This window comes from Cucurbita moschata, unplaced genomic scaffold (genome assembly GCF_002738365.1).
Source record: "Cucurbita moschata cultivar Rifu unplaced genomic scaffold, Cmos_1.0 Cmo_Scf00036, whole genome shotgun sequence".
Taxonomy (NCBI): domain Eukaryota; kingdom Viridiplantae; phylum Streptophyta; class Magnoliopsida; order Cucurbitales; family Cucurbitaceae; genus Cucurbita; species Cucurbita moschata.
Window position 1 is genome coordinate 1,038,266 of NW_019268552.1, and position 20,567 is coordinate 1,058,832.

General features: G+C 32.4%; 2 protein-coding genes across 5 annotated transcripts; one reads left to right on the plus strand and one right to left on the minus strand.

Annotated features, from left to right (window-relative positions):
• Nucleotides 1-7,485: 7,485 nt before the first annotated feature.
• LOC111431306 (coiled-coil domain-containing protein 12-like) lies at nucleotides 7,486-11,146 on the plus strand. Of its 4 annotated transcripts, none has more exons than XR_002708469.1 (6): nucleotides 7,486-7,644; nucleotides 7,957-8,126; nucleotides 9,611-9,737; nucleotides 9,837-9,951; nucleotides 10,561-10,704; nucleotides 10,960-11,146. XR_002708469.1 is itself a non-coding variant. In XM_023067895.1 (5 exons), exons 2-5 carry the CDS (start codon nucleotides 7,960-7,962, stop codon nucleotides 10,620-10,622), a joined length of 471 nt encoding a protein of 156 aa, XP_022923663.1. In that variant the 5' UTR covers nucleotides 7,486-7,644; nucleotides 7,957-7,959; the 3' UTR covers nucleotides 10,623-10,909. The 4 variants fall into 4 exon arrangements, 2 of the variants coding, with proteins under 2 accessions (XP_022923663.1, XP_022923664.1); XR_002708470.1 differs by having other exon boundaries at nucleotides 10,964-11,146; XM_023067895.1 differs by lacking the exon at nucleotides 10,960-11,146 and having other exon boundaries at nucleotides 10,561-10,909.
• An 809-nt stretch (nucleotides 11,147-11,955) lies between these two features.
• LOC111431305 lies at nucleotides 11,956-19,671 on the minus strand. Its single transcript, XM_023067894.1, has 13 exons — nucleotides 19,416-19,671; nucleotides 18,671-18,774; nucleotides 17,801-18,072; nucleotides 17,636-17,710; nucleotides 17,493-17,551; nucleotides 17,207-17,342; nucleotides 16,427-16,523; nucleotides 16,074-16,140; nucleotides 15,670-15,768; nucleotides 13,630-13,719; nucleotides 13,108-13,262; nucleotides 12,475-12,576; nucleotides 11,956-12,383 (listed from the first exon to the last, which is right to left on the minus strand). The coding sequence occupies exons 3-13, from the start codon at nucleotides 18,051-18,053 to the stop codon at nucleotides 12,242-12,244; spliced, it is 1,275 nt and encodes a 424-aa protein (XP_022923662.1). The 5' UTR covers nucleotides 18,054-18,072; nucleotides 18,671-18,774; nucleotides 19,416-19,671; the 3' UTR covers nucleotides 11,956-12,241.
• Between the last annotated feature and the right edge of the window lie 896 nt (nucleotides 19,672-20,567).

Genomic DNA, 20,567 nt, shown 5'->3' on the forward strand with positions numbered 1-20,567 from the left:
TAATGAGGTGGGCCCCACTAAGATGTTTTCCTCTTATTTTAATGATTTTTTTTTTCTTTTAATGGATACATTAATTAATGCGATGATTTTTTCTATTATTGTGTGATTTTTTTTTTATTTTGGTTTAATGATCTTGGATTTTAATGGATAGATCATTTAATGGGCTGATTTTTGCTGTTATTGTGTGATTTTTTATTTCCTTTTTCTTCCTTCAGCTTTGTCTTTCTCCAGACATGTAAGAATCAGGAAGATAATCAAATCATCTATCAACTTGAAATTTAAATTTTTGAGAAAATCAACTTTTATATATCAAATTAAGTTTCAAAATATTAATTAGGTTCTCTTTCAAAATACTAATTTTGTGAAAAATGAATTATAATTTGGGAGCTCATTGGTTTTTTTTTTTTTTTTTTTTAATTTATAATTTTCGTTTATTTTACCTTTTTTTTTTTTCATTTTATTTTATATTTACGAGCTCGCAATAAGAATAAATATAAAATAAAATGAAACAAAAAGTAAAGGGAAATGAAAATCAACGAGTGACAGAGATAGATGGAACAATCGTTGTACATTTCCGACCAACACAAACCATACCCCACCTCTCGTTTTAAGACACCCCGCACGACTACTCGTCATAAGCTCACCTGCAAGAAAAGGAAACGTGAAATATAGAAAGAAAATGATGGAATACGAAGGGTTTACCCCGTCGGACATAAACTCCGGTGAGACGAAACCCCTTCCTTCCATAGTGCAACGCCATGAAACAGAGGACTAACGAGCAATAAAACAAATAAATAAATTTAAAAAATAATAATAAATAAATAAAATAAAGGAGGAAGCGGGAGGTGCAACCGTACCCTGCCACCGCTGACGACCGCAGGCAGCGAAAGACAGCTCGGGGGAGAAAAACGAAGGGGGAAGAAGTTCATCTTGAGTAGATCTACGAGGTTTGTAGCCGTCGGAAGGGGCGGAAGGATGGTTGTAGCCGTCGGAAACCAAATCGGGGGAGAAAAACGAAGGGGGAAGAAGTTCGGGTAAGAGAGATATATATCATGGATCCGGTTTCGGGTCGGTCAACCCATCTGAAGCCCACTATGAAACCCATGAGGATGACACGTGTCACGCATGCAATCGACGGCCTTTCGGCCCCAACACGCGGCCCAGCCTCACGACTCGCGCACCCAGGGACATGACCCGGAACCACCCGACACCCGGATTGAATACCCTCGCCATTGCCTAATTCTTACCATTTTGAGTTTCGCTACCTTAGATAACATTCAACGATGGTCGAAGAATCCTTAAATTAATGTTATGCCTTTTCTTTTACTTGGTTTTGCACAACTCTTCCTATAAAAAAAAAAAAAAAAAAACATGATTCCAAAACTTTTATAGAGTCACGTTTGAACTCTCTGTATTAAGAAATTAAAGACAAAAAAAGTAAGGTAGAAACATAAGATAATCTAAATTATGTTTCAAAAGGTTAAAACGTACCGAAGTTGAAGAGATCAAATTTAAGAAACAAGACTCAACTATCCTAACATATAAGGGAGCAAGACAAGAGAAGTAGTTTTTTTTTTTTAATTTTTAATTAATGTTCACATATTAACTATATATTATAATTTTTATAATTATTTTATGTTTAATTTTTACTTAAGGAAATCATACACATCAATCCTAATAAATAAATGTCGATCTACACCATATTAAATATTTATCAAATGCAAGCTAAATTTACTGAAAAATAGTTATTTTTAGAATGGATTAGAAAATTAAATTTATTATATTTTTATGTAAGGAAGGATTTAAGTTCGATATACTTTTTGGTATAGATTTAAAGTATACATCGGTTAAGAGAGACATGTCATCAATTAAGATGGGAAAGATTTGAATATCTTCCTTCCATAGAAAAAAAAAATCTTGAGCTATAATAAAAAAAACAATAAACCTAAGATAATCCAAATTCAGTTTCAAAATATGAATCAGGTTTCCTTTTCTACCAAGATGATTATTAACTTTCCAAACCAAGCTTTGTAGAAAGATATGAAGTATTGTTCTTTGTTACTTATAAAAATGAGTATAGAGTGGGAAATAGAAGAAGAAAAAAAAAACGAATATGATGGTGAAAAAACTCTCTAGTATCCTTTTTTTATTTCTTTAGAGTTGTTTGTGTTTCGTTACTCAAATACATCAAACTGCAACCTCAAATGATTTTATCAGAGACGCAGGTAAGAAGTATGAAGAAAAAAGAATAACATTTTTGGTTTGTTTTGGTAGCTTCAGATCCTCGTGCAGACTTAAAATCAAACTTCACATGACTCATAATTATCTTCATAAACCATTCTATTGCATATGCCTCTGATACTTATAAGTACATCGTGGAACAGTTGAAGAAGTCAGATTTAAGCAACATGTCTCGTCAGGTTTTCGAACTCTGCAATACTAACTACAAAGAGGGTATAGATATTTTTAAAACATCGTTACAAGATTTGTTAAATGACCCTAACACAAATATGGTTGATAGTACAAATACAGCGGTTCGCATGTTTGATTCGTGTGACTTAGAATTTGACGGCAATGTACCATATCCACCGTTTTTGTTGGCTCGTCACAAAGGCTTAAGGCGACTTCTGGAGCTTGCTTTGGGAGCTGCAAATTTCTTACAATGCAAGCACATTTATCCTCGCTAGTATGAGTAAAAAAAATGCGAGAATTCAATAAATCAATAAATCAATCAATAATATTTTTTCTTTGTAGGAATGATTATCCTCGTGGAAATAAAATGCATAATTTAACTTTTCCTTCACATTATCACCTACAAGATGTTTCAATGTCGGTGTTAAAAATCTTAAGACACAAGTCGTCAACCAAGATGGAAAGATTTGAATATTTTCCTTCCATAAAAAAAAATCACATGAGTTATACTCGAAAAAAACAATAAGCCTAAAATAATCAAAATTCAATTTCAAAATATTAATAAGGTTTCCTTTCCTACCGAGGTGATTATTAACTTTCCAAACTAAGCTTTGGAGAGACATCCAAAGTTGTTTTTTATTACTTATGAAAACTAGTACAGAGCAGAAACAGAAAAGAAAAAAAAAAAAAAAAGCAAGAACCAACATGATGGTGAAAAAACTCTCTAGTATTCTTTTTTTTATTTCTTTTGAGTTTGTGTCTCGTTACTCAAATATATCAAACTGCAGTCTCACATGATTTTGTCAGATACGCCTGTAAGAAGTATGAAGATAAGAAGTATTTAGATAAGAAGTATGGAGAAGAAGAATGTAATTTTTGCTATGTTTTGGTATCTTCAGATCCTCGTGCAGACTTGAAATCAAACTTCACAGGACTCCTTGTTATCTTTATAAATCATTCCATTGCATATGCCTCTGATACTCATAAGTACATCGTGAAGCAGCTGAAGAGGTCAGATTTAAACAACATATCTCGTCAGGCTTTCGAACTCTGCAATACTAAGTACAAAGAGGGCATAGATGATTTTAAAGCATCGTTACAAGATTTGTTAAATGACCCCAACACAAATATGGTTGGTAGTACAAATTTGGCGACGGGCGCTTTTGATATGTGTGACTTAGAATTTGATAGCACTGCACCATATCCACCATTTTTGTTGTCTCGTTACAAAGGCTTAAGTCAAATTCTGAATCTTGCATTGGGAGCGGCAAATTTCTTGCAATGCAAGCACACTGATCCTTGCTATTTTGACTGAAAAATGCTCCTTCATTGAATCTCAACCTCACACGTGAATTTCAATGAATTAATAATATTTCTTCTTTCTAAAGAAATTATTATGTTTTTTTTTCCTCTAGTTTCTTAATACATCCATTTATTGAAGTAATTTAGTTTCAAGTTCATAGAGGGCAATTTTTATAAAAAGAGTACAATGAGCAAAACTGTAATTTGAAAAATGGTATAGGTTTAAATCACATAGCTGTTTTAATTTGTTTTATTATTATTATTATTATTATTATTATTATTATTGTGAACCTTCACTTTTTTCATATTTAATGAAAACATTAATAGATTTAACATTTTAATGGTATAAATTTATTAAAATAATTTATTAACAGTGCATTTTTATAGGATTTCTTCTAATGCTACCGTGTTCTTAGACAATATAGTGTCCGCTAATATGAACATTATCTAAGGAAGGTTAGTTGGTGGACCCTTCGACAAAGCTTCGGGAAGTTACCCCTTGTATAATGGCTAGCTACTAGGTCAACCTATATGGTCCTACATCCCTTTCTTAGGAACAAGTTTATATAGCATAGAGACGATGTTCAGGAGACCGCAAGTCACTTCCACATGGTCGGGACACCTAGTTGTCTTGTCGCACCTCCTCTATCTTGCTTGTGCCTACCTCGATGGTATGAGTACTGGTGCGTAATCTGGACGGAATAGTTATCAAATGAACGTGTTTTTTCTCTTTGTTTTAAGTATTTATCAAATGAACAATAAATTTAATGAAAATAGTTATTTTTAAAAGGAATTAGAAAATTAAATTTATTATGGGGAAGGATTTAAGTTTGATTTATTTATTTTTCTCAAATAATTAATTTTGATGTGATATGGATTTAAAATATACGTAAGATATATATGATTCATTATTTTGAAAAAAAAATTATTTATTTATTATCATATACACTTGAATGTTTCAATGTCGTGTTAAAAATAGACACGTCATCAATCAATATGAGAAAGATTTAAATATTTTCCTTCCATATAAAAAAAAAATCACAAGAGTTATACTGGAAAAAAAACAATAAGTCTAAAATAATCAAAATTCAGTTTCAAAATATTAATAAGGTTTCCTTTCCGGCTAAGGTGATTATTAATTTTTCAAACCAATCTTTGGAGAAGACAGCCAAACTTGTTCTTTATTACCTATAAAAACTGGTACAGAGCTGAAAAAGAAAAGAAAAGAAAAAAAAAAGTAAAAACCAACGTGATGGTGAAAAAACTCTCTAGTATCATTTTTTTATTTCTTTTGAGCCGTTTGTGTCTCGTTACTCAAATACATCAAATTGCAGTCTCAGATGATTTTATCAGAGACGCTTGTAAGAAGTATGAAAAGAAGAATGACATTTTTACTTTGATATGGTAGTTTCAGATCCTCGCGCAGACTTAAAATCAAACTTCACAGGACTCCTAATTATCTTCATAGATCATTCCATTGCATATGTCTCTGATAGTAATAAGTTCATAGTGGAGCAGCTGAAGAGGTCAGATTTAAGCAACATGACTCGAGAGACTTGCGTAGCCTGCAAAACTTACTACGAAGATGGCATAGACCTTCTTCAAGAGACGTTATACAATTTTTTACATTACCCTGACAAGAGTTTGATTAAAGCTACACATTCTGCGTATGACATATTTCAAACATGTGAATCAATATTTGAGAGCGATGCACCAGAACCACCATCTTGGTTATCTCGTTACCAAGGCTTACAACGACTTATGGACCTTACAGTGGGAGCTACAAATTTCTTTCAATGCCAGAAAATTGTTACTTGTACTCCAAAGCATTAAAACTAAAAGAATGCTTCCGTCTTTATTGAATCTCAACAACATATATAATTGTGAATTCAATGAATCAATAATATTTCTTTAAAAATTTGGATATTTTTATGTGAATGATTATCCTTTAGAAATAAAATGCATAATTTATATTTAAGGGAATGTCCATCATAAAAAGACTAATTATTATAGTAGAACATTAGTGCAATTAATCAAATTGGAATTTCTAATTAAGACAAATTATTATTATTATTATTATTATTTTCTCTAATTTCTTACATATACATTGAAGTAATTAAGTTTTAAGCTCATAGACATTGTACCATAAAAATTCTTCGTCTCAAGTTTATTAAGATAATTTGAGGCAAATTTTATAAGAAAATAACAATATTAAAAAGTTTTTCAGTACTAATTTTTAAAATAATTTAGTGAAAATTTGACTATATTAGGTTTCATAATCATCTACACAATTATCTTACTTACTTTTATTACTTTTACTATTATTACAAAAAAGTGTACAATGACAAAATGGTTTTCCTCCATCCATATGAAAAGATAAATAAATTTAACATTTTAATGGTATAAATTTATTAGCAGTGCATTCTTTATAAGATTTCTTCTAATACTATCGTGTCTTTAGATGGAAAGAGAAACACTTATATAATCTCTAGGGACAGTATGATGTCTGCTAATATGAACATCATCTATGAAAGGTTAGTTGGCAGATTCTTCCACAGGACCATAAAGTCGTCAAAGATTGGAAGAGCGACTCCTTGTGCACCAGCCAGCTATTGGGTCAACTTATGTAGTCCCACACTCCCTTCTTAGAAACGAGTTTATAGCACAAAAGCACTATTCAAGAAACCGCTAACCATTTTTACATAGTGATGGCACCTAGTCAAACTTATTTAAATTAAAAAAGCAACCTGACTCTAAAAAATAATTATAGACCAAAATAAAACAATTATTTCGTGAAAATAAAATAAATTTAAAATTTTAAGCATTAAATTGAGATCTTTTTTAAAATTTTTATTGGAGCTATATATTTATCTTACTCGACCGTTTGAAATCGATAGTTTATTGTCAAATTTAGAGTATAAATTACATTTTAAAAAATAAATAATTTAAATAATAAAACTAATTAAAAGTAAAGAAAAAACTCGATTAAAATGAAAATAAATGGAAGAGAGAACCTAAAACCTTCGTCTACCTTTCACTACGTGCTCCACTTTCTTCTTCTTCACGACGGCTCCTCCCTTTCCGCAGTTCAGTGTCGCCGCCGTCTTTCTTCCGCCCGTGCTGACGGCGTTTTGTTCCCCGTGTGCTGTCGCTTCCTCATAGCCGGCTGCACTTATTTTTTACTTTATTGTTTATTGTTAAAGGTATTCTCTCAATCTCCATCTATTGACTTGAACTTTAATGGATATTAAAATGAAAGAGCAAGATAACTCGTAACTCTATTCTTAATTAGAGGATTGTGTGAACTCAAAATTATTAGTTATTTGTTCTTTATTTATTGTTTTAAACTCATATTTGTTTGAGAAAAATTAATGTAATATTCATTAACACATTGAAATTGAAATTATTCTTGTAAGTGATATTAAAATTAATTCTTTTATTTTGAAAAAAAAATAATACTAGGTTTTAAATTAACATAAAAATTGAAGATTAATACAACGTTTATGTGGTAATTGAAATTATATTGAATTATACAAAATATTAGATAAACTTGAATTATGTCTCCGGTATTTATAAAAATAATTTTAACGATTCGAAAATTATTTCTAAACCTGCACTAAAATTATAGGGAAAAAAATTAATTTTAATACTGACGTGTACTTGTTAAATTTCATTATATTTACCTTAAACTTGGATATATATTATTAAATTCCTGATGGGCCTCGCACGAACCGAGCCTTGTATATATAGCTCATTCCAAGAGGGCCGTATCAGAAGGCATTTTTGCAGGGACGAAACACTCACTTTCCTCCCGCCCTCCCGCCAAGGTCGAAACACTCGCTTTCCTCCCGCCATTGCTCGAAGCTTCTGAAGCAATTCTTGCGAGTACAAAGTTTGTGAAGAATATTGCCATTCCTTTCGAGTTTTTCTGTAAGTTAATTTCGTCTGCAGAAATCGTTAATTACATCTCTTGCTTCTTCCTCTCTTTGTGTTGTTTCCGCCGCTGTCTACTCTTTTTTCGCTTCCTTTTGATGAATTTTTGTCATCTGTGACTATCTTATAGGTTAGTTAGATGAAACACTTGACAGTGTACTTGAAAATGTCTGCGTTTTCTTTAATTTGCCTTTCGTGATTCTTCATCCCTTCGAATGCATTTAATTGTGGAATTGTATTAGATCCTTTGTCGAGAACAATCGAAACTGATTTGAGTTATTTTCGTATCTGATATTGTACGTACAATAGGAAATGGCTACTGAAGACGACTCCGTCGAACAAGTTGCTGCAGCACGTAAAGAGCGATTGAGAGCTCTAAGAGCTGCTCAGGAATTGTTAAACGCTTCAGATGAGAAAAACTCTGGAGGAGAGGATAAAGAGAATGGTGCTACTGAAGATCCTGAAGATCCTGAAGAAACGTGAGTGTATCTTTTTCTTCACTTGTATTGTAACTTGATTTTCTCGTAGTTTCTTATTCGATTTCTCGAGTTAGTCTATCAATAATGATTGTATTGCTCAAATTTTGAAAAGTTATTCTCCTATTCATGGATCGCTTTATTTCTAAGCACATCTGTATCGTTCCGGTAAGTTTAATTTGATTTCTCTGTCTGTAGTATCCTCACTCTAGTCTGTTCAACTCTATTCTCATTTAATTGTGTTTCTAAAGATCTAGTCTATGACATCTCCTCTAAATGTAGGATGCTAAACTATAATTCTACTCATAGATTAGAAGCTTCTAACCTACAGAAACATGAATGATTTGAAAGAAAATATCGAGAAAGTTGCACAACAATCCATTAAGGCTACAGCATCCTGTAGAAAAAAATTAATTGCTCATATCTCCTAGAAACTGAGACTCCAACGGAAAAAAAAAAAAAAAAAAATCCATCGAAAGTAACGCTATAAAGGAGATGAGGAGGTGAAAAGAATAGATTTCATGCAACTCTCTCTGACCTGAATGTCTCCTACTAGGAACGATGATGTCCTTCCTCTGCCTTCAACCACTTTCTTTCTATCTTTGTTTTTGTTGCCTGACCTCTTTCCATCCTATTTTAACTATTTCTCTCTTCCTCTTCCTCTAGCCTCCCATTTTTTCTTTGTGTACGACGTCTGAATTTCTTTTGTACTTTCACTTTACGGTGGGAGTCCATACTGGAACTACATGCTTGAACAGTGAGCCAAGTTCTCTATAATCTGGCTTGGGACATGTTACAGATGGTTACTGCATGCTGTAGCCAGTGTGCCAAGCTCTCTAAAACTTGTTTTGGAACATATTACAAATGACAGGCTTGGCAGTAGTATCTGTGCATTGTCGAGGCTGCACAGTCAAAAGTTGTCTTCATTTCCTCAATAAGCAGCATCTTTCTGTTTGCAGACTAGAGTCATAAATGGCCACAAAAGGTCCAAATAGAACAGAAGACTAGCCAAATATTTGATAAAATTGTATTAGGAACCAAGCTGTAAAGTTTATGTTAACATGATGCATACGAAGCATGCTTGTAAAAGTATCCTCCCATTCACTGAGATATTTCTTTAATTTTTTTTTAATATTTATAAATTCTATCCATCTTTTTCTTTTTTAATTTCTAGTTCTTAATATCGTTTGGCTGGTAGACTTTTGGATGATGATGATGTGATAACACTAATGGCAACATATAACTTGACTTCTTATTTATCTTTTGGGATATATTCATAAAATGATTTTTTGGGTTATGTTTTCACGATTACCTTCAAAAGTGTTCCAACATTTGAAAAGTTGACGTACACAGATACTATGCTAGTTAAGTACCTTTTCCCTCTTGCAACGAGTGCAAAATACGGGCAAACTTAGTTCGTGTTGGATTTTTATGTGCCTCATTTTCCTTCTCAGTTCTTGATTCACTAATAAATTATCCTTTTTCAGTAATCTTAGTATGAAATTTCGGAACTATGTTCCTCATGATAAGGAGCTTCAGGAGGGAAAGCTTGTTCCACCTGAATTGCCGAAGTTTGAGGACCCTGTTGCTACTGAACCTCCACAATTAAAAGAGGTAGTTTTTTCAGTTCTGCTTTTATATGTTCTTAAACTAACCATTGCTTGTACTTGTCGGATCTTTTGTATTAATTACATTCCACTGGAAAATTTGTAGGATCCATTTGTAAATATTGCTCCAAAGAAACCAAACTGGGATCTCAGAAGGGATGTGCAGAAGAAGCTTGATAAGCTAGAAAGACGTACTCAGAAAGCATTATATAAGCTTATGGGTGAGTAGGAATTTTGAATTAAAGCTCTGCCAACTTCATAAGTCTCTGTTTTATGTTCATTCTTTTACTCGCTTCTTTGGTATAGTAATTGGACATGGGAAATTTAATTTATTTGCTTTGTTTGTCTGGGAAGATATCTATCTCTAGTCAATTAGCATATATATAATATTGTTTTTATCTCCTAGTTCTATCTCGTGGTTCCATAAATATATATTTCATGTATTTTACAATACTCCACAAGTTTCTTATAAAAAAAATTTGAAGTCTATCAGTTGTGGATCTTTTCATTTAACAGTCATCCCTGCTGGGTAGTTAAAGTTGGGGGATTTCTGGGTATCGAGGGAAGTTGTGGAGATTGGAGTAGAATAGGGCTAGTTTAAACTATAACCTTCCAGTCTTTAAAGGGAATTATTGAACCTAAGAAACTACAATCTTTAGGAGATGTAGGTTACTCTCATTACCGTATGCATTGGAAATTACAAGAGTGATTATTGTGTGTATCATAAGATGGTAGAAAATGATATGAAGCTCCTAAAATTTAATAGTGGTTACAACTTAGAGCACCCCTTCTTACCTTTATGAACTTTATTTTCGTGCAATTTTTTGTAGAGGAACAGGAAAAACAAAAGCAGTCAGCTGAAGGAGACGATGACCAAAATATTACAGAATGATAATATGCCGCCCAAGTTATGAGTTCTCCAGTATTACAGTCGCAATATTCACTACTATTCCGACGGCTTTATGTCTCATATGGTCAGATTTTCTGTAACCTTTCTGATCATTCTTTGCCGCAAATCTTTTGCTTTTAATTTATCTATTGTGGCTCTCATGGTGTTCCTTGACTAACTATGCCCCATAGCAGATCTCACACTGGATAGTGATTTGTGATTTGTACCTATGCTAAAAATTACTTTGTACTTCATCTTATCTTCATTTTGAACCGTTTTCTTATTTTTTATCTGCTAGTTTATAATCTACAATGTACATTAATTTTGCTTCTGGTTTCAGTCAGACCTTTGCAAACGTTCCCAGTCCATTCAATTTCCAGATGACGTCAAACCTGTAAGTATAGATGCAATTAAAAGGTTTTTGTATGATTATTGATAACTTGTACGCTTTCGGTTTTGCAATTTCGAAAAACATGACTGTTTGATTGAGGTCTCAATTTTCAGTTTAAATTTCAACATTTTGAGAAGTATTTATGAAATCTTTTTCGCACAGACTCCGAAGGATAAGTTTAAATATTAGGTTTATGTTATTAAAAAAATATTACTTTTTTTTTCTGTCCACATCTTCTGTTTTCGAACACATTTCTCTCTATTTTTTCTCTTTTTCCTCTCATTTTAACTTTTCTTCCCTTCGATTTAAAACCTTTTCTAACGCTTTTTCTCTCTAACTTCTTAATTTATCTTCCTTGATAATTTTTTACTCTTTAGTTTTTTTTTCAATAAAATTTGTTCCAACTCATCCATTTTTTTTTTAATAAAATTGCCTCTAAAGAAAACATTATTAAATATATTTAGTTTTTCATATTTTAGAGATAAAAAGTGATTGCCCATCTTTTTAAATAAAAGTTAAATGTTCTCGTCTTAAGTCTGATTTTAAAAAAATAATAATAGTTTTCGTATTTATTTTAGTAAATATTAGAATTAGTGTCCATGATTTGTTTGAAATTGTCAAATTGCAAATTTAGTTTATATTTACCTCCACTATAATTATAATTATTTAATTGATTTCTGTACTTTAAATTTAAAAATTAGTTGTCTTATTAAATATAAATATAATTTTTATATCTATAATTCTAAAATTTTCAATTTTTTACTAATTTTTTTTAATAAAAATAAAAGTTTTTTTATGTTAAATTTGTAATTTTGAAAATTAGAAGATTAAATGGGCAAATTACAAACTTATTTAAAATTTAAAATTTCAATTTATAATTTAACCTAATAAATTCCATTCAAACTTATTACAGAAAGGCTAAATTGTTTTTGAAAATGTTTAATCTGTGAATAAAGAATGAATAGAGGAAGCAAATAAAGAAAAGAAAATGAAGTGTCATCGCCTTCTTCCAAGGCAGAAACAATACATTCAAAGGAACTTGGGAACTTTTCTTGGAAAATACAAACCGAACATGAATTTATTAAGGAGAAAAGAAAAAGGTAAAAGACCGACCCTATGAATTCACACAATGATTGAAGACCGACAAGCTTTCCCTTGGCATTACACATTTGCTTTCAGCGTCGCTTCGATCCTGTATTGATGTAATATGTGCACATTGTCTTATCTTTGATCACTCTTTTAACTGTTTAGAGCCAACTTGACCTCTATTTATGTTCTCCTCGTTCCATGAAGGATCCACGGCAGGAAGTTGGAATTCGTCTGGCTTTAGGGCCAGGGCGAAATCGGGTAACGTCGGTGCAGTCTCCACAATCCTATCATTTGTTGATTTACAGCACTGAATGATCAACATGGTTTCTTTTCACTAAACAAGTAAACGAAATTGATGATTCAAGAAAAACTTACTTCTCAAATGAGTACAAGTCTCGATTTATCCGAACTTTGCTTGAAGCATCTTTTGGAATTTTTTCTGATAAATATTTCATGGTTCCAAATTGTGGCGGATTTCTGCAAGAATGCAATAATTATGAAGTTTACAAGTTTCATTATATTTTAATCTCTAAAAAAAAAATAAGTAAATATTTAAGGAACCACATAATATGGAATTTACAAAAATTGATCTGTATTAACTTTTTAAACCAAGAAATATATATATATATATATATATATATATATATTTATTTATTTATTAAAACATTTCAAAGTATCAATATATTTTAACCTCTCAAAAATAATATGGAATTTACAAAAATTGGTCTATAACTTTTTAAGCCAAAAAGATATATATATGAAATTACGTTTTTTTAAGTCAGATATTCGAACTTCAAAATTTTAATGTTTGAAATTTTAGGTGAAGTTTAAACAGAAGATTTAATGTATGAAAATAAAAATAAAGTACATTTGGTGTGAATACGACATTGGTTGGAAACTTTATAATTCAAAATATGAAATTGAAAAATGAAAATAAAGTTTGAAACGTGTTGCAAATGTGGTAAGCCAAAGACAATGAACATAGCAGTGAAAAGAGAGACGAAGTACCTCGATAATGGAGGAGCAGAGTTAAACACCTCGCATGCCTTTTTACTTTCTTTAAAGTATTCATCGGCTGCTTGCAATGCGGCTACAGCCATCCCATGGGACTTCTCTGTGTTTCCCTCGTCAAGTATTAAACCATGATAATAATAAGCTGCAGCCTGTTTATAATTTAGGAAAACCAATGAGTTAGTTCTGGATATAGGAGTTTCCCAGGTGACGATACTGACTAAAGGTGACTGACATAAATAAACGAATATCGGTTATAGTTATAGATGATGCAGCAAGTTAAATGACTTCGAAATCGAAATCGAAACAAGCACAAAATATGCAATACCTAACAGAAACAAGGATGGATTAAATTTTTTAAAAGTAAAATGAAACTGACTATATACACAAGTTTCCTTAATCGGCTGAAAGCAAGAGATAGACAAAGATTCAATAGATTATTCAGCTAGAAATGTTGTTGATCTTATTAACTAATCAAAACCAAGAGTAGTTAGGATATAAAAGCAATGAAAGCGTTACCTTTGCTTCAATGAATTTCCATTTAAGAAAAAGCCGGTGCTTCTCTCCCCAACCATTTGATAATGGAAGGTTCATTATGTTATCTTGGGCCTGTAAAGCAACAAAAGCATACATGAGCTGCTACTTGAACAAATAGATTGTGAACATCATTTCAAATAGACCAAGAACAATTACGAATCAATATTTGAGGAAAAGAAAATTGGTCTTAATGAACAAAGTAATCCAACATCCAGAAACGCCAGCCCAGTTGTGTAAGTAATTGACATACAGAGATAGCTTCCACATGAATTGTAAAATAAGTTATACATGACATCCTTAAATTTGACTACTTGAATCTAAGAAGCATTTCGAATCCCGAAAATAATATGAAGAACCATTGGATTAATGGATATTCATCCACGTCCACACAATCAACAAAGGTCCAACAAATGCATTTGCTAATAATCTGATTTGTCAAAATGTTTCAGCATTCTAAATCTACTTTCTTCTATTTCATGCAAAAGAAAACTCGAGCCCGATCCTGAGCATTTTCTTCATTTCTAACCAATAGGACGCTTGGTGTTCACGTTGGGTTACAGAAGCATGAAGGGGCTAGTCATTTAGTAATAGGGAGAAAATGACAGTCCCTATAACAATGATAGTCACAGGCTACATTCCATTGTAGGCAACCAAAATCCAAACATACCTGGACGTGGCATATGTGAAGTTCCTAAAGGGCTGTTTGTATAAAGTTTACAGGGAATTAAGATGGAAATGGAATACCTGGATATAATAAAGGATGTCAACTATTGGTATTGAGATCCCAATAATTGAATACTTGGATATGAGATACTGGAAATTATTTAATATAATTTTATAGATTAAAATTAATTAATCAAATGAGCTCTAACTAATGAATTGTCTTTTATTTATTTATTTTGATAAACTTTTATTCATTAATTTTACTAGCATAATATGTTGGTTAACTTTGATATGATGTTATTGATCAAAATTATTTATTTATTATTTTTAATCACAATATATGATTTTTTTATATTTTATGAGTAAAAAAAAAGAAACAAAAAATGTTATTCCTACAGGATTATAAGAGAATTATCCCATCCCATGGCACCATGCCCAATAATGCTTTTTTATTACCAAACATGTAAAAAGAAGTAGCACACTTATGGTATAAAGGAACGACAGACAAATGGCCCAAAAAAGTGGTTTCTTATGAGTCGTGACTAGTTTTCTATGTCTCCATTTCAATATTGATTACTATCTTCCTACCAGTTCACATGCCTACAACATCAGGATGCACCAATGCACAAACATAACTACAAAGACACAACCCTCCAAACAAAGTTTTATTGACGGAAAATAGGCAACAATTATAAGTAAATTCGTACTGAGTAAATACATTAATTAGTATGCAGATGTATGGGCGGAAAACAAGAACAGGTAGTGCTCTATATTTTCCTACTTGCACTTTTTTATTCTCCTAGTATAATTGGTATAATTTTCTCATCCCTAGTGATAAATAAACTAAAAAAGAGAAGAAAACAGAAGTAGAGTGTAAGAGTAATTGATTCAATAAATCGTGTGGTATATATGGAACCAGATAAGCAATCTTTATTTACTTTTATAACAGCGCATGTAAACATTATTTAATCATATAAACGTAGTAACCTAAAATTGTATGGTGTTCCAATGAGAAATTACTTGATGCTACGTCAGAGCAGGAGATGTTATGCACTTGTGAACGCAAATGTATATGCTAAGTACATAATAAGACGCAATGCACAAACTAAAATGGATTCTTTGAATGAGATAGGACATATGCATTAATGTTTAACGTGCAATTGTAGAATACGAAAATTAGCAATGCTGGGATTTGTGCAGAACAATATGCAGTTACAGGAGTCATATTTTGATTGTTATGATTATAAAGATAAAACTAAGAAAAATGGCACTTGAGTCAGTCAACAGAGATCGAAGGTAAATAATCTACGTATGGTAATTTGAAATCAAATAGTGTGATGAATTAAAGAACAAACTTACCTGCTGCCAGTATTTTACCATCTCACATGCAAGCCTTCGCTTCACAGCAAGGGTTGCTTTGGTGCTATCAATAGCCATTCCTAGCTGGATATCAACTCCCTATGTAGTTCATAAAGTGCAATGAGCAGATGAAGAGGTTGAAGTAATAGGAAGCGTGCAACTTATATGTGAATAAAATGCATAGATGAAACAGCGCACTTGCACTATCCAGCTTGATCTTGAATACTAAATTGTTTGATAAAGATAGAAACTAAACTGGTCCAGCTAGTTCTCTAAGTGGACAATGGATATATTTGATAAGAGGTTCAATATTTCAGAGTATACCAGAAAAAATAAAAAATAAAAAATAAAAATGCATCTAACCAATGTGCCAGGCTATCATTTCGACAATCTGAACATCATACCTGCCCAAGTGCCTGCAGACAAAGTGCTCGAAGAACTCCTTCAGCAAGGTCCACCGGCAGATTTCTCCTACAGTAGTAGACATGCTCAATTGTGTGAATAAAACAGGAGATGCAAACATTTAACTCAAGATATTATCAATAAGTCTTATGGTTGGAAAGAGACAAGATGTTGAAGATGGAGTTCTTTTCTACTTTGTATTGAAGGGGGATCTCAGTTATGTAATTGTCTTTTTTAGGTTCAGAGGATCCTTAACTGACTAATTCTTGTTTAATAATATACATAAAATATGTCTGTATCAAATAAAAAGTAATAAGGATGTCAACGACGTTAAGATCACCACTAATCTGCAGACCTGAATTCGGCAGGCAGCTGTGGAAGAACATGTCTAACAGCACAATCCAAATATCCTGCAGCTTTTACAAAAATGTCAACTGAAGCTCGCCTACTCTCTGCAGGTAACACAAGACCACCTTTTAGTACTAAGGCCATAAAAGTTGAGGTTAAATGAAGTAGGAAGAAAGCCAGCCATCTTGAAAATTGCAGTCTGCATTAAATAGAAATTTAATGTCCTAATACACAGAAATATATCCCATATTTCTACAGCAATGACCACGCATCTTTTCTCATATAGAAAGAAGACTGGACCACACAATGGCATCATGATAGATAAAGAACTATAAGGTTCCTTCCTACGCCTTTTTTAGCTTGATTTACATCCTTTACTGAAAACAAACATTCTATAACATTCTTTCATTTAAAAACAAAAGCAAAATCTTCATTCCCTGATCATCTGAATGAGCATTCTAGTAAATAATGGTTGTATGTGAGAAAGATTTAAAGGAATTGAATGTAGCAAATATGCCATATGAACACGCATCAGTTTTAAGTACTTCGTGTCTGCAAAATAGCATGTTGCAGGTTAACTAAACAAAGATCTTGGCAAATTGGTACTGCCATATTCTATGTAATGATTACAGGGCTGGAGAAGATACAAAGGAAACTGGGATATAGTCCATTCAGTATAATATGCATTATGCAATAGAGGTTACAAAGATTTAAAAGAAAAAGGAAAAGGAAGAAAATAAAACTATAGGCCTAAAGGCTTGTAATACAACATTGTGCAGAAACTGACCTTCTGATACTTTTGGTTGATAACCATCAGTTGATGTTCTAGGAAGAAGTAATAAGTTGGCCTGTGATAAAGATAGCATTGCCATTAAGTGCAAAACTGACAGCACCTCATACCAAGCGTTGGACATGACAGTTTCCTGCAAAATAATTAAGTTTTAGTAGATTAATATAATTTCCTCTAGATTTACTTTTCAGACGCAGTTGGGAAACTACATAATTTTCAAAGATGAAATTGTTTTAACAATAAGGCAACAAATTTTCTCAAGTAATTCTGGTATCATAACAACCTCCAAATCATCCTCCTGATTGATCCACGCAAACTGTACTTTGTGCTGAAGCTGGTTTCCTAGATAGAGCACACAAGAAATATTCTTAGACATTGTCTTACGAAACATATACATCAGTCATAGTCAGTCAAAATCCCGCTTACCATCTTTAACTAATCCCAAAAGAACAGGCAAATAATCTTCCAGAGCCTGCTGAAGATCAGCTATTGTTGAACCACCTAAAGATAACAGTAGCATCTGGTGAATCAAATGCAAAGAAGATAAAATACACACAGCTTTAAAGAGGACAAACCATTTTCATTACTGACCATGTTGGGTAGCAGTTTTTCTCCGCGTTCTAGTAATTGTTGGACCTTCTTGGCCAGCCATTACAACTATACGAGTCCTCAAAGCTGATAGACGTTCAACTATATTTTTAGAGAGATGATCGCCAAGTGCCAAAGAGAAATCTACTGGTTTAGGAATGCGCAGACCAGGAACATAGACAGAAACTTCCCCAATGTTTCCCGGCCTCCGCCTGTTTCCACCAGAATCTGCCGGTTTTGAAGCAAGGCATCCCATATCCCCAGATATGAAATTTCTGCCCACACAATGTCAATGGTTCTCAATTACTCTGAACTTTTAGGCATTTTATATATTCATATGGTATATAAGTACCAATTCATCAAATTAGTCCAGGAATAGATTTAAAAAAAAAAAAACTACGACAAATGAGCTGATGAAGAAAATTCGATGAAGAAATAAAACATAAATTTCACAAGAGCGGTTGCCAGTTGGCAACAAAAAAAGCAGATATATAAATAAATAAATGCCAACTAACAAAGCAGAAGTAGTAGGCTATTCACGAGTAATACAAGTCACTCTTAAAATTGTCCACAAATTTTAGTGTCAGTCCTTTCCTTCCTACTAAATAGTTCTTCGTCTTCGTTCGTCATTACCTTTTTTTACCAAAAATCAACTTATTAATTGCAAGAAATGAAATATAAATCCGTGCTCAATCGGTCACTAATCAGATGGTTTATCAATCAGTCAAACTTCTGGCAGATTCTTAACAAAATTGATTCAACGGATATAAAAAGACGATACTAGTAAATAGCTTAGATCAAAAGAAATGCAAGAGTCACATGAAAAGAATGAGACACAACAGATGCCTTTCGCAACTTTTTTCTAATACCTACCGTTCTTTTTCTTGTAACAACAATAAGAATATATAGGCGACGATGAGCTAGCAAGGACGCATTGATTTACTCAGAAAGCGCGGATTCCTCCTCTTGCACCGATCCTGCAAGTACATAGTTTAAAAGCGAAAAATGTGAAAATCACGGAATATTAGTAGCACAAACTTCGGAAACCTACAGAAAAAGTAACAAAATAAAAGAAGCTTCTAAAAGGAGGAGCAAAATCTTCTAAAAAGATTGCGAGTAAAGGAAATTCAGGCAAGCTCAAGCAACAGTTGGAGAAAAGCAAAGTTAAGCTAACAAGTATAATCATCCTCTTTTTCGCTATTGAAACGTCTCTTGTATTGATGAGGAACCATGCCGTAATTGAAAATTGAAATTCAAAAGAAGACACATAAATACAGGACATGCAAGTAGAACAAACAGAAACAGAACAGAGAGCGTGAAATAAGAAAGACCAGAAAATTGCCGATAATTGAGAATTGACAGGTTCAAACACGAACAAATTCACAAACACATGGAAATGCAAAACTCGAACTCGAACTCAGGAAAGGAACCGCAAACAAATTTTAAAAAAACAGAATGAAACGAAGGCGCCTCCAAAAAAAACCTATGCAGAATACATCCAGTATCCAGAATTGAAGACTTCGTCTCTGCTTCACACGGTTTTCACATCTTCCAAAAACAGCACAAATGAAAATCACGCGCAAGGAAATGAACATATGAACACAGACAACAAACTCACCATCAAACACTGAAGCTCCGGCAATTCTCAATTCAGAATAAGCCAATCTTCAAAACAGAGAAAGAAAAACCCTAAGAAGTGAATCATTCTTCAGCGGAACACACCTCCAAAAGTTTCAACCTCAAGCAATTACTGTTCACAAAGGCAATCAAAGACAACAGTAGAGAGAGAAAGAGAGGCTGCTTTTGCTTCTTCCGCTATTAGAAGTATTCTAAAATTTCGCCTTCAATTGTCGTTCAACTACGAGCACAACTCAGCTCCCTTTAAATAATAATAGCGTTTTTATGGCGCTAAACTCTCCCGAACTCAGCTCTCCCTTTGACATTTTGACTCTTCCCGGAGAAATTACCACATCACTGTTAAAATTAATTTTTTACCCTAAGTAGATAATACTGCCTCTAACCCTAATTTTTACCGTAAGCAGAGGTTTAAAAATTTTAATCTCAAATATCACATAAAATTAATTACATCTACTCTTTACCCCCAAATTTACCGAATTAATTAGGTTTTTTAATTCCAAAAAACATGGGTTGACCTACAGAATATTTTATTGGAATAAATAATTTTACATGAATATTAAAATATTGGAATAAATAAATTTACTTGAATATTAAAATATAAAGTTATGTTGCATTTGAATCAACATTGAAATTAAAAAAGATTACATGCTTTTTGCCCTTCCATCACATTATACTCTGAATGTTACTATTTTGGTCTCACTGCTGATTACACCCACATGCTCATCAAACAAACCGATGTGGGTGTGCCAATAACTTTTTGGTTTCATAAATGGTCCCACCATATTGCTTATTTTTTAATTTATTTTTACTCAACTAAATACTCCATTTTTATAATTAAAGTTTTTATTTAATTAAATTTATTAATTAATATCTTTTTTTTGGTTTCATAAATGGTCGACCGAATCCCCGCTAATGTTGATGTAATATAAATAATTTATGGGTTTATAAGTGAGGAATAGTATCTCTATTGGTACGAAGCCTCTTGTGAAAGCTCAAGACAAAGCTATGAGAGTTTATGTTCAAAGTGGACAATATCATACTAGGGTGTAGATATGTGATTCCTAACCATAATTTAAATTATAATTTTATAAAAAAAATGTTTATGTTTTAATTTTTTTTTATATAGTTTTTT